The sequence below is a fragment of the Dryas octopetala genome, chromosome 3 (assembly GCF_963921425.1).
Source record: "Dryas octopetala chromosome 3, drDryOcto1.1, whole genome shotgun sequence".
NCBI classification, from domain to species: domain Eukaryota; kingdom Viridiplantae; phylum Streptophyta; class Magnoliopsida; order Rosales; family Rosaceae; genus Dryas; species Dryas octopetala.
The window spans coordinates 8,492,113-8,505,862 of record NC_141368.1 but is presented as its reverse complement, the minus strand read 5'-3'; the positions used below and the strand labels follow the sequence as shown (position 1 = coordinate 8,505,862).

The 13,750-nt window shown below is 35.1% G+C and overlaps 1 protein-coding gene across 1 annotated transcript; it reads right to left on the bottom strand.

Moving 5' to 3' along the window:
* Positions 1 to 4,791: 4,791 nt before the first annotated feature.
* On the bottom strand, positions 4,792 to 6,667 carry LOC147290473 (CAPRICE-like MYB3). The gene is made up of 3 exons (XM_086236173.1): positions 6,386 to 6,667; positions 6,046 to 6,133; positions 4,792 to 5,130 (listed from the first exon to the last, which is right to left on the bottom strand). The coding sequence occupies exons 1-3, from the start codon at positions 6,435 to 6,437 to the stop codon at positions 4,995 to 4,997; spliced, it is 276 nt and encodes a 91-aa protein (XP_086092299.1). The 5' UTR covers positions 6,438 to 6,667; the 3' UTR covers positions 4,792 to 4,994.
* Positions 6,668 to 13,750: the final 7,083 nt, after the last annotated feature.

Sequence of the window (13,750 nt, the reverse complement as noted above, 5' to 3'; positions counted from 1 at the left end):
AATGTCGACCCAACACTCCCCCCACCCAGCCCAGCCCCTCCCCTCTATTTTCTCTCATATCTCTACCTCTCTTATCTTTCTCTTTCTCTCTGCCCCCCAGCCAGCTCCCCCTCCCCGTCACAGTTACCCATCCCCGCCTCCTTTTCCCCCTATACCATCGCCATCCCTCCCCTCCCCCACCCGTCCCAGCCCTGCCCTGTTCCCATCCAGCTCCACCACCCCAACCCAACCCTGGCCCTGTCGCAAAACCCAGTCAACCCCTAACATCAGTCTCAACCATATAATAAACAAGTTTTCCTTCTCCCAATAGCATCTGATAATACAAATTCAGCAGAACAATGTTAATAGTATTCGCACCTAAAGACCCTCCAAGAACCAAAAAAACCTGAGCCTTCTCCAACTCCTTTATCTTGTTAGAATTTGGAAAGAAATGCGCCCTTGCCACAGCCTTAGTCACCTGCTTCTTCAGAGACGACCTCACCGGATTCCCACAAACCACACACTTACAATGTGAGGGGAAACAGTCAATGGAGGAATTGAAAGCCACAAACACAATATCAGCAAAAAATGAGATAACCCAATTGGCTAATCCTGGTACAGCGTTCTATTCTTGGATTACAAGCTTGACCCTTTTTACCTTGGCCGCCAAGCATATAGGGACCGACACATACCCACCAGTACCGAAAACAATTTGGGGGTTGAAATCACGCAATTTTTTGTAACTGTGAATGGTGGACCTGATCAAATAGTAGAGAAGGAGGAGGTTTTTGAGGGAAAGGATTGGGCGGTGTAATTTGGCAACGGGTACGGTGTCGAAGTCGTAGCCAAAAGAGGGGATTGTGGTGCTTTCCATACCATTGGGTGTGCCTAGAAAGAGGATTTGAGTGGTGGGGTTGGTGATTTTGAGTTCGTCGGCTATGGCGACGGCTGGGTATATGTGGCCCCCAGTGCCGCCTACGGCGAAGACCACGCGGAGGTTGTCGACGGCGGCGTTTTGGGGTGTGAAAGTTTGGTCATTGGATTGCTTTAGCGACAGACACAAGGTGATCTTGAAGGTCCTGCAATGAAAACAGAAAGAGAGAGAGTTAGTGTGTCTATATGTGTGTGTGTGTGTGTGTGTGTGTGTGTGTGTGTGTGAGTTGGAGAGACTTTACTTACCTGTGTTTTGTTAAGGGGATGAGGCAGAGTGGAAAAGTTGGGAGCTTGGGAGTGTTGGGTCGACATGGTGCAGGGGGTGGCGAAGGTGGGAGATGGAGGGAATTTTTTTTGTTTTGTTTTTAAATTTGTTTAAATTTATTTAGTTTTATTTTTTTTATGAGAAAAGACTTTTTTGCCCTTATAAATTGGTCACGTGATCAATTTTAACAAAAGTTTTGACAGAATTGACGGAATATCTTTGATTGAAGCACTTGAAAAATAATAGTCTTTGATTGAAGCAAAATGAAAATGAGATCCTCAACTGAAAATAGGGGTATAATTATAGTCTTTTTGCTAACATTTTCCCTTGTTTTATTAGTATTCTCTATTTCTAGCATGATCATTGAAGAGTGTCCCCTTAACCTAGCTTCCATAGTCTCTGTCTTTGACCCCGTAATGAATTCCTCCCAAGATGAAATTTATGCTCCCACACCTAATAAAGACATATATATAGATATATATATATACAGGCTCCTTCTATTGAGGTATACCTCAGCTTATTTATGTTGAGGTATACCCTATTAGGGCCCACACGAGTCGTTTTGTGTCGATCCGAACCGTTCATTTTTTACATCTCCATTGATAGATCATCCTTACAAAAAATTAGCCAAATCGGAAATCATTTGTCTATCTAACTTTGATCAAATAAATGGACGAACCAAATATTTTCGATGAAACCGTCCATTTGTTTTATCAAAGTTAGATAGGCAAATAATTTTCGATTTGACTAATTTTTTGCAAAGAAGATCTATCAATGAAGATGATCCTTGCAAACTGTTCGGATCGACACAAAACAACTTGTGTAGGCCCCAACAAGGTCATACCTCAACATAAATAAGTTGAGGTATACCTCAATAGAAGGAGCCTCTATATATATATATATAATCGAAAAAGTAAGTTTTTTCTTGAAAAATAATATTGGTACTTTCTTACAATTTTACTTATGCAAAAAAAAAAATTCATACAATTTTAAGAATTAGTAAATTAGATTATTACTACCAAATCATTAATATTATTGGCAATAAAGGCATTGACTTACTAACTTGACCTAAATGACAAAATATCCACGAATGCAACTTCTGCATTCTGCAAATGTAGCTCGAATTTTATAAGGAACTCAAGTGATTAACTGATCGTCCTTTTCACCAGCATTATTATTTATGACCCCTATTTTGAGAGACCCACCTTCCAATTAAGTAAGTGTTGAAAATCGGGCGGTCGATATGCCGTTCATGTTTGTATGATTGTATCACTCTTCCTGAAAACGACAAAAGAAAAAACAACATAAAAAAGCCCAGTCCAATACTCTAGTAGTCTACATCCCAATTTGTCCTAATGGGCTAGTGGGCTTACCTATTCTGTGTCCAAATTGGATTCTGCTTTTCCAAGCCCCCAATAAATTTGCCTCTCTCCCTCATCTATATGGGCCTGGGTTGTGGCCCAGATCTTTTTTGTAGGATCTGAGTGTCCTTATCTGCTAATCAGATTCTGATTTTGATACATCCTTCCCATTCTTTGCCCAGGTCATGATTCGAATTTAGCATTATGGCCCAGGCAATCAGCCAACCCACAATAATGTAAAGAATTATTAATTTTGTTGATCGAATGATGTGCCACAGTGATGAGGAGACCTTCTACCATATTGACAGTGCATGTCATATATTCACTATCTAAGTGTGACTGTGAGAAGCCTTTTGCTACTAGAAACATATTTAAGCTTTTGTCAACTCATCTGCTAATTCTTAAACGAGCCAAAGTCCTAACTTTGAATTTTTCTGTAGAAGTTGAAAAAAATACTGTTGTTAGTTACATACTTTACAGAATAATAATTATTCATTTACAGAGAACTTTCATAAAAGGATTTAAAAAAAAAAAAAAAAAACTTTATTTAAGGAATCAATTGTGAGGCTCATTTTATATTGTATTTTGATTATTGAAATCGTCTACCTTTTAAGGTCCATTTATTTTAACTACCAAATTTCATTAACTTTTTAGTTTAAGTACCAAAATTAAATAGCATTTTAAATTAGGTACTAGTTGAAAAGTCAAACAAAATAATAAAGAAAAAGGTTAGAATTTACAAATATTACATCACATGTCACTATAATAAAAAAATATAAAAAATATTACATCACAAATATTACATTAATTTATACTATAATGTATTAAAAAAAAAATTAATCCAGTCACAACTTAACTGTGACTGTCTTGGTAAATTGAAAGAAACAACTCACACTACTATACTATATATTATTTTGAGTAAAAGTATTGTTTTGACCTCTATTTATACTATATTGTAATATAATTTCTCAAAAAAAAAAATTCAATTAAGTCATAACTTAACTGTAACTATTTCACAACTTAGATGTGACTGTCGTTCAGTCACAACTAAATTTGAAGTTGTGAGTGTCGTACAGTTACAACTAAATGTAAAGTTGAGACTACATTAGCAAATTTTCAAGATAATATAAAAGCCTGAAGGGCAATTTTGTCAAAACCTTATAAATTTTAACTAACACCCATCATATGTGAGCCAAAGGACAAAAATGTCAAATGAAAAAGGTTCAAATCAAAAGAGCCAACATATTTGTAACCTAATCTAAAAAGCTACATTTAAATTTAATAGTTCAATTGAAATATTATATGGTCTTCATACTATACCAAAAAATTATTGAAATTTAGTATTTAATCCTAATTTTCTATAGATTTAAATGATTATCATTTCAAGTGTTTATTGAAAATATTTTGTTCTATTTATTTGATCAAAATGAGATAGCTTAATGATTTTTTATTTATCTAATTTTTTTACATATATTATCTTTAAATAGTGAATTAAAAGATAAACGGCTCGTATCGTTGAAATAATATATGGAGTAGGTTTTGTGAGGAATCCGGTCTGATTCCATATACTAAAAAAACATGAATTAACAATTTTATCCTAGCTACATATAATTAGCCTATAAATTATAATCCATTAGATTAATTAGACCTAGCCTACCAAGTACCAAACCAGATCGGGGGATTAAAGCATTCATGGTTGGTCTAATGATTTGGGGGTTGTGGTCAGAAAAGGTAGACACTAGACAGTATCACAGGATCTTGAGATCTCAATTAAGTGTATAAGTAATGAAGGCTGTAGCTTTGCTCTTTGGACTGGGGGATTGTCTAGGCTACACTATATGCAACAAAAGCCAAATAATATTGAAGATAAGGAGGACCCCAGCCTCACGGAGTCACAGTAGTACAGCTGCCTTACCAATTTACACTCATGTTGTATGTTTAATTATGTGGCTTTAATTATAATTTGTACTTGGATTCACACACAACACATTATCCGTCGTATATAATAATTGTTACGTGGAGGGTGGTTGGAGATTTTTAAGTTGCATGGATAAATTTCAATGAACCCAATTGATTTCAAGTCATCTGATCAAAAAACAGCAGACATGCTTTTTAGGCCAACCATAAATGTGAAGTACATCGGAGATCTATGCTCAAGATCTTTATTGAATCATTCTTCAATATTGTCTTTGCTTGTGTTGTTTTTATGTGTCAGAGAGAGAGAGAGAGAGAGAGAGAGAGAGAGAGAGAGAGAGAGAGAGAGAGAGAGAGAGAGAGAGAGAGAGAGAGTCTAGTCTCAATAAATTAGCCAATAAGTTACAACTACCTTGTGACTCACATAGACATAGGTAGGAGTCAAAAAGGCAAAAAAAGGAACATAAAACTATAAGAGAAAATTAAATTTGTTTAGCCTAACCTACTGAGTACTGTCTTCTTACTAGTGACAGAGGAAATGATCAGGAATTGTATCTCGTATTAGTCTTAAGCTCTGTTCTTCTTCTACTTGCAAATACTTCTCCATGTCTCATTAACCAGAACCTCTCTATCTCTTCTGCTTTCCGGCCCGGAATCCGGCCAGCTATAAGACCCCACCTGAGCTATATGCAACCCAAATTAGAAACCATTCTACAAATTAATTAAACTACATAATTCATTTGCACTAATTAAGAAAACAAAATGGCATTATTTTTATGTATAAGCTGTATATTGCACTTGCAGTCCCAAGATTACTAAATTAACATATGATTCTAGCTTGCAGAAAAAACTTGTGCACAAATCATGTATAAAAAATGCAAATCTATTCAAGAAAAAAACTTATTATATTTGCTATAGAACCCAACTCTTTTTCCCCACTCTTTTATATGGTATGGGGTTTATATGTGGATCTTTGTCTCTGTGAGATAGTTGGGGAAAAAATAATAGAAAAGAATTGGGTTTTATCGTTTTCCAACATAATTTCTTGGGTAGTTGGATTTTTCTTATCTTGGGATGTGTACATGCATGATGAACAAAAGAGAATGGATTCATAACATTTTCTTTTTTGCGTGTGAAAAGTTATGGTGGATTAAAATCTGTGTATCAATCCCGGACCGTAGACTGATCATATTTTCTTTAATGTTACCTATACTAAAAAAGACAATAGTTATGAATTATAATAATTGGGGTGATGTTCTAAAAAAAATAAAAAATAGTTCTAAAAAAAAATTAGGGTGGTGGTGAATGGTGATTGTGCTGGTGGAGGTCTTTTGGCCTCTTTTGTACCCAAAAAGAAAAGGTTACCACCTACCACTAGGATCATATCATATGAATGAACTATAAAAATGAGGAGTCACATATATCATCACACAAGGTACCTCATTTCAATATTGACTATATAATACATGCATATATAGTTTGCCTAAAAAAGAGATTGAAAAAGGACTAGCTAGTCTTTTACTTTGAAGAAGAAGAAGAAGGGCAGCTTAAATAATTAATGAACTTCAGAACTTGACGTTTAAATTGTTTTACCTGTCTCCGACGAGCTTATACATTCTACAAATGAGATCTTCTTCTTGTTCAGACATGTTTATGAACTCCCACTCAATACTGCTTACCTCTGCACATGAGATCAGATCATCAATATTTACATGCAACACAGAGCACAAACAGAGTAGAAAAACATTTAGACATTAATATTGAACCAAACAAAAAATGAATCAATACCCAGACTTCAAGAAACCCAAAGATTGTTTTTTTGACAAAGTAAAAAAAGAAATGAAGGAAACCCATTAAAGATATATTGAACAAAAAAAGCAGAACCCATTTGGTGATTTGAGGGAAAGAAAATGAGTTGGGAGCATATGCTTGCCTTCAGAGCAGCAAGTGCTAGTCTTGGCTTGTTTTCTGCGGCGTCTGTCCATGGCTAGCTTTCTTTTGCAGCACTAGTTGGTTTAAATTTGAGAGGAGAAGTGAAACACAAGCATAGAGAGAGGGAGAGAGAGAGAGAAAGAAAGATGAGAAACCCAAGTATAATTTTTGATGAGGTATAAGATTTTAGAAGAAGAAGAAAAGAATTGTGATTAAATAGTTTCCCAAGAGGGATTTCCAGGAAATATAAATTACTGGAGGAGGTTTTAATGAATTATTATTATTTTTTAAATGTTCATTGAGAGAAGAGCTTGAAGCCTTGAACTGAACGCTTGAGAAGAAAGCAATGGAAATAGAGAGGAATGGCAGGTCCTACCAAACAAACAAATTAGATTTCTGTTGACTTGTAGTTGTCCCTGTACATGTAAATTTATATGGTCAAAGGGTTGTTGGAGCCACTCATGGAAAACTCATGAATACCCTTTTGTCCACACCAGCATGGATTGCTTTCACAGGGGTAATTTTGTCTTTTCATGGGTTTGTGATGTGTCGACTTGTATAGGGTGATGTGGCACAATAGTCCCAAAGCCAACTGGTGCATATTGCATTGCATTGCATATATATTCCCTAGGATGTGAATTGAATTTAAAAGCAAGGAGTGTCCTGCCCAGATCATTGGAAATATAATCACAAATTAATGAATTAAATAGTGAGATGTTTGTGCTTCAGGTAGTACTTGATATCATAATTAAGTCGCACTTAATTCGATGTAGGTTTTGATTAGCATGTCCTCCCACTTAACAGAAAAATAACTGTTAACAATAATAAAAAAATAAAAAAAGCTCTCTTCTTCTCTTCTGTGTCGTCCTTCATCTTCTCTGCATAACTCAATATTCAAATAACCACATGGTGCATCTCACCAATATGCAAGAATCCAAGAGATTTTCCTTCAATTTTGACGAGAAACAAAGGGAAATTACTGAGAAATCGAGCACACAAACAAAACCCAATATGGGTTATCTATTTTGATCTCTTGCAAGCGACTTGGTGGTGTTTGGTGGGTGAGAAAACAAGAGAGAAGTTGGAATGCAGAGCAATTTAGAGAATTCGACGGGTCTCTTCCCTACAGTTTCCTTCTGGATCTACGAGTGGATGAGCCACTGTGAGAGCTTCTGATAAGTCTTTCACTGGATATTGGCCTTGGGAGCAGTTTACATTACCCAAAACCGAAATCCCATTGATGAGACACCATTTGCTCGGCTTGACAGTGAGAATTCCTTGACTGGGTTGAGTTGGGTTTGCAGAGAAGATGAAGGAGGGGGACAGAGAAAAGAGTGTGTTATTTTTGTTTTCTATTATTTTTCAATAAACAGGGTTATTTTTTGTTAAGTGGGAGGACAAGTGTCGGAAAAACAAGTAGGAGACAGGGAGAGGACAGAGGTTTTGGAGACAGCATATTTGAACGCCATATTAACCAGTTAATTGGTTTTTAAGGCTTGAAATTGCTGCTGCTGCTGCTGCTGATGATATTGACAGACACACATCAGGGCACAACAGTCCTAAATATTCATGCAGGGGACTACATGGTTGAGACTGGACAACAAGAATAGTCCTAAATATATGTATCATTTTTCTCAACCACAAACCAAGAAAAAGTTAAACACATTCAAGGGGCCTGATTAGTTTTCAAATTTCCCTCTACATGAATATCACATTCAATCATTCATATGTAAAAAGTAACATATTTTTAAAAGTTTCAATACCAAACATAAGAATGAAATCTCAAACTCATTCAGGCCTTCCACAGTGGTGAGCTTGAGCTTGAGAGTGAGTGTGTGAGGAAACTCTATTTTGTGTACAGTGGGCCGGAATAATGAGAGTGAGGGTGAGTGAGAGTGAGAGTTGAGAGCCAGGAGAGGGTCCGGCTGAGAGTGAGAGTATGTGAGGTTTTTATTTAAGTGGGCCCCACTGAATTTGAAAAGACCATGAAGGGCTTTTGACAAATTCAAAAAGCTGAGGCACGGTCCGGAATTTTGAAAGAAAGCAGGGGCAATTTGGTAATGCGGAGGGAAGGAAAAAAGTGGCCGACAAGCCACTGTTCACCGCAGCAGCTGCCTCCCACTCGCCCACACGCGCGCCTGCTTCACACCGTTGGCCAAGATCTTCCGCCCGTTGCAGATCAACGGTCCCCTTTTTTAAGCCCGGTTTCAATTAAAAAAAAAAGAAGGTAGCAACACGTGGCAGCGTCTGGAGGCTCAGATGAGTGTATCCGTTGGAGATCAACGGCTAGAATTAATTGACCGTTATAATGCAATTAAAAATACAAAAAAAATACAAAAAAAATTCGAAAAAATATTTAAAATTCTGAAAAATTTATAACGGCTATTTCATCAATTTGCCTATAAATTGAGCATTCACACCTCATTTTTTCACACATCTATTTATCCAATTCATTCATTTTATCAATCTATTCAAATCACCTCACTTTTCCTAGAAATTTTTTTTTTCCAATCATGGAAAATGCAAAGAGAATGAATTGGTCCAATATAGAATTAATATTTTAGGTAATAAAATTATAAATTCAAATATAGTCAATATTGACCTTATATTAAAGATCTCTTTAAAATAAAACTAATGGTATAATTTTTATAAATATTTAAACTATAAATTATAACTTAACTATAACTTAATCTAACTTAGGCTTAATTTAATTATATACAATTACATTACTCTCAGCACCACTGTAGCTTCAGCACATATCACTCTCACTCTCAGGACAAAAAATCACTTTTCAGGCTATGTCTCACTCTCACTCTCACTCTCACCACTGTGGATGGCCTGAAGCACTAAATTTGTGCACCGAACCAGCCTTAAAGAGTATAATATATATTAATTAATTATAATCTTCTTTATGTGCATCGCAATCTTACACATAAAAATAGAGATAGATGCACATAAAGAAAAACATACAAGTCTACTCTCACCATACGCCTTTAAAATTTAAAAATTAATTGAGAAATAGAGATTGAAAATTTGAAGAAGAACATCCTACAATCAAACTGCTGATATTATGTTAGACACTCATTGAACAGGTAGAAAATAGGCTAACAAGATGTATTAAGCATGCATATCCTTAACTGATGCCATTACAGTCATTTTCAGTGTTCTGTAGTAAGTTGAAAACTTGTAAGTAGTATCTCAATGTTATATTAGTCAATTTGTTATATCCTATGTCTAAAAGCAGGAGGGGTTGTCGGCTACTTTATAGTTAGAACTTAGAATTCATTTTATTTATTCTACCAAAAAAAGAATCCATTTTATTTATGAGGTACTACTGTATTGTACCATCTTTTCCAAAAAAAATCTGCATTCAACAGATTTTGGCACCTAAATCTAGATTAAAAGTTTTTTAAGACTTCATACTCTGCTATTGAATCACTCCCCTTTTCAGTTTCTAGCTACCACTTGAAGACTATGCGTTTTGATTCTTAATGCTAGTCATATCAGTCCAAATTAAGAAGCTAATCTAGACAGTAAAGTAGTATTGTTTTCACTCCTAATTGGACTTGAATAGGAAGGCATTTTACCCAAAAGTTGAAATTTGTTTAGGAAATTGATAACATTATAAACTCTAATAAGGTTTGTGCATGACTTTATAGTTATTAGGATGTAGACCACATATAAAATTATTCCAAACTACTTTAAGCCTTTAAAGGTAAGCCAAGAGGAAGATTCTTGCATGGATGAATGTTTGGTAGGACAATTAGAAATGTCAAAAAGAGAAAAAGGCCAAAGTAGCTTTTAAGATTATGTCTTATTCTTTTGATTTTATTCTGGACCTTCGTGAGAACAGCAACTATATTGATTCAAAACCTTTGTGGTTTGCCTCAAAGAGGGTTCCCAATAAATTACATTTGGCAGCTTTTGCAAAGTTTAATCTAATATCTATATTTATATTAATGCCTTTCTGAAGTCTTTTGAAGTTACATGACTTCAAAGCTTTTGAAGGAGGCTGTGTGACACATTGTCATGTCCCTGTTCAGTGCTCAGATCTTTGGTCCTTATCTAAAGCTAGCTAACCGACACCAGCATGTTTTTTCATCACAACTTCAAGTGTAAATTGAAGATAAGATTGCATTAAATTAAAAATGCCAAACACAAGTGGGCATAAGCTAGATATAGATTAAGGCTCGTACCAAATTGATTTATTTCCTAAATTTTCAAATATACTCTTGTGTAATCCTGCAATCAAACATGTAGTAACTCTCATGGTGTTCATATGCATTGTATCGAAGACACAGCAATCATATTAGTATGATGACATATTATCACCGCTATTTATGACTTTCTTAAAATTTAATTAGTCAATACTTCTTAAGATGGTCTAAAAATGTTTTTAGTTATGTCCTTATGACCACAATTATGGTTTACCATTGGCAGTGCTTGTACAAAAACACAATATTCTCAAGTGCAAGTACACTAGTATCTACACTAGTTATGTATAATATATAATGTTTTGTTTTGTGACACTCTTTGTGATGACACTGTTTTTCTCACCTTCCCTATCAATAACTTGCTCTCTTTTTCAAAAACACTACACATTATATAAGTTAATTTTTGGCTAGTGCTTATATTCTTGTTTGTGTTGTGTGCAACCGGACAACCTTTTGCATTAATTTATTTGATAATAAGAGAATGTGGGCACACTCTAACAGGAAACCCAAATCACCAATCCATGGAATGTCATGATCACATGCATATCCTATTAAGATTATGCGGCAAAGAAAGAGCAAGAAAGCAACTCAAAATTAGTTTTGACTTTGGAGAATGGCGGATGGAGAAGTACACAATCATGTTTGCTCTGCAAATCTGCCATTGACTCATTGCTGAGGCCTGCAATCTGTAATTAGTGACCATGATGTACTTGTATATAAATGGACTAGCAAGAAACAAACAAATTAATGAAACTCAAAGGTTTGGATTCTAAAGGATAATCTTTCCCCTAATTTTTTTTTTTTAAGGAGACTTAGAATTCAGTCCATTTTATGAGTCTTTTTTAATCAAGTTCTTTTATTTTTTTATTTACCCCTTCAACTATGACTCGTGTGTCAACTTGCCCCTAAAGTAAAAGTCGGTAAATTAAGACATCAAACTTTTAAAAATATGTCAATGTAGGTTAATTTTCTAGAATTTCATCTAAAGTTTTGACCAAAGATGTCTCCTGCCTTCGAGTGTAGATCATAAAGTGAACAATTCGATAATGTCCAAAGCTTTACATAGGTCTTGTGAGTCGATGCCAATTCGACCAAATTTTGTTCCTTTTTGTGCCTTCTAGATTTCAAGAAAAAGGACAAGTCTTTGAAATGTCATACAATATTTGACCCATGTAAGCCTTTGTAAGGCTTTGAGCATGAATTGTCCATTTTATCCTCATGCAAATTTTTGGACAAAAATTTCGATGAAATCCTAAGAAATCGATATACATTGACATGTTTTTAAAAATTTGATGCCTTAATTTACCGAATTCCTATTTTAGGAAAAATTTAGCATACCAGTTATAATTAAAGGGATAAAATGGCTATAGCCCTTAGAAAAATGAGCCTGAAATCTAAATGTGTGACAAAAAATAAAAATAAAAACCCTAAATGAGTGCTTGTAAAGTATTGAGGGAAATTATGCATTAGAAAGGACATTTTCAATTTTTCATGAAGTTTGTTGCAACCATGTCTACTAAACTAGCATGGCCAATTATAGACCAATCTGTGCTAATTAGGACCAGGACCAGGACCCAGGAGGAGGATAGGCTAGGATTCAGATTAGTATAACAATAATGTACTGTTTAGCCAAAAGGGACCTGACTACAATTTAAAGAGGAATGTCGTATTTTACCATAAAGGGAGAACATGTATAAATGAGTTGTTGACATGTTGTCCATATATATGCAACCACCTCCCTATCCTCATGATGACCTTGTGAAGTAATTGTTATGGGACTGGTTAGGCAAAGCCAAGCAGTAATGCTATAACTAATCAATTTCCTCTCATGTCCTTGCCCAGTTGCCTGTACTCATAACCAAAAGGAAATGAAAAGCAATATGATGGAAGCAATTCACAAATATGACTATATGAGTTTGGATTACAGTATAGTACAGTGTTTGTAATGATAGAGCAATGAGCATCTATAACCTAGTAATGTAATGAATTTGTCAACATTTAAAGATTAAAAATGTGTTTATATGTTCCAAGTGTTTAGAACTTTCCCACAATTACAGAGAAGTTGGTTTGTGCTTTTCAGCCTATATATTAGCTTAGGGAGCCAAAAGTGAAAAGGGTGAGGTGGACCAAAAGAATTTTAAAGGATCTTATCCATAGGAATGGGTTACTTTCGAGCATGGAAGACTACCCAAATGAAATGGATGGTTGGATCATATACCACGTGAATCAACCACAGGTCCACACAAGCTAGCTGAATTGAAAGCTAATTATTTCCCCACCTAAAATTTTGCAGAATATTAAATTCTTAATTGATCCATCTTTATTACCCTGTTACTGCAGGTACTTCCGTACTAGTTTGTCCATTCACATTTTCACAATAATCAGAAACTAAGAAGAAGAGGAATTCGAGATTAATTAATTGTGTTCAAAGAGTTGGGTTGTGGTTTCTTACTGCAAGAAACTGTGCCTAATGTTTTTTATATAATCAGAGACATATTTTAGAAAAATGGTGGTCCATCCTTATATCATGTCATCGTCCCAATACAATTATGCAAGCATGCCCATATCAGTCCCTATAGAAATACACAGCAACCACCTCTTCACTGTATTCCAGCACCAACCACCACTTCATGAGTAAAATCGTTAATTCACTGATATGGCTTTTGAATTTACTGGAAAGTAGCTGTTATGGCTTGGTTCAGAAAGTAGCTGTTATGGCTTGTTACTACCTACCTATATATAAGGCTATAATTATATATACAGGCTCGCATGGTGCCTCCCCTGAATAAATTTCATTATATATATATATATATACTTATTCGTATTTTGATATTCTATATTGATAAAAAGAAAGAAAACGATGGTATACATGTTCTGCTCTGCTTCCGTAACCGCCAAATCATATACCTTTAATTAATAAAATGCCTCCCTTCAATCCTGTTCAACATAATGAGGCAGCAGAAACTAAAAGCAGGTAGAGCATTTTTCCTTTTTCCTTGTTTCTTTTGGAAAATTTAATCAGAAACAGAAAGAAATTAAAAAAAAAAAAAATTAGTACAAAACATGTTCATATAGCTAGCATAAGAACAGAAAACCAACCAGAGGATGCTTTAATAGATACCAACCTGACATCAGAACTACCCAGAGTCACC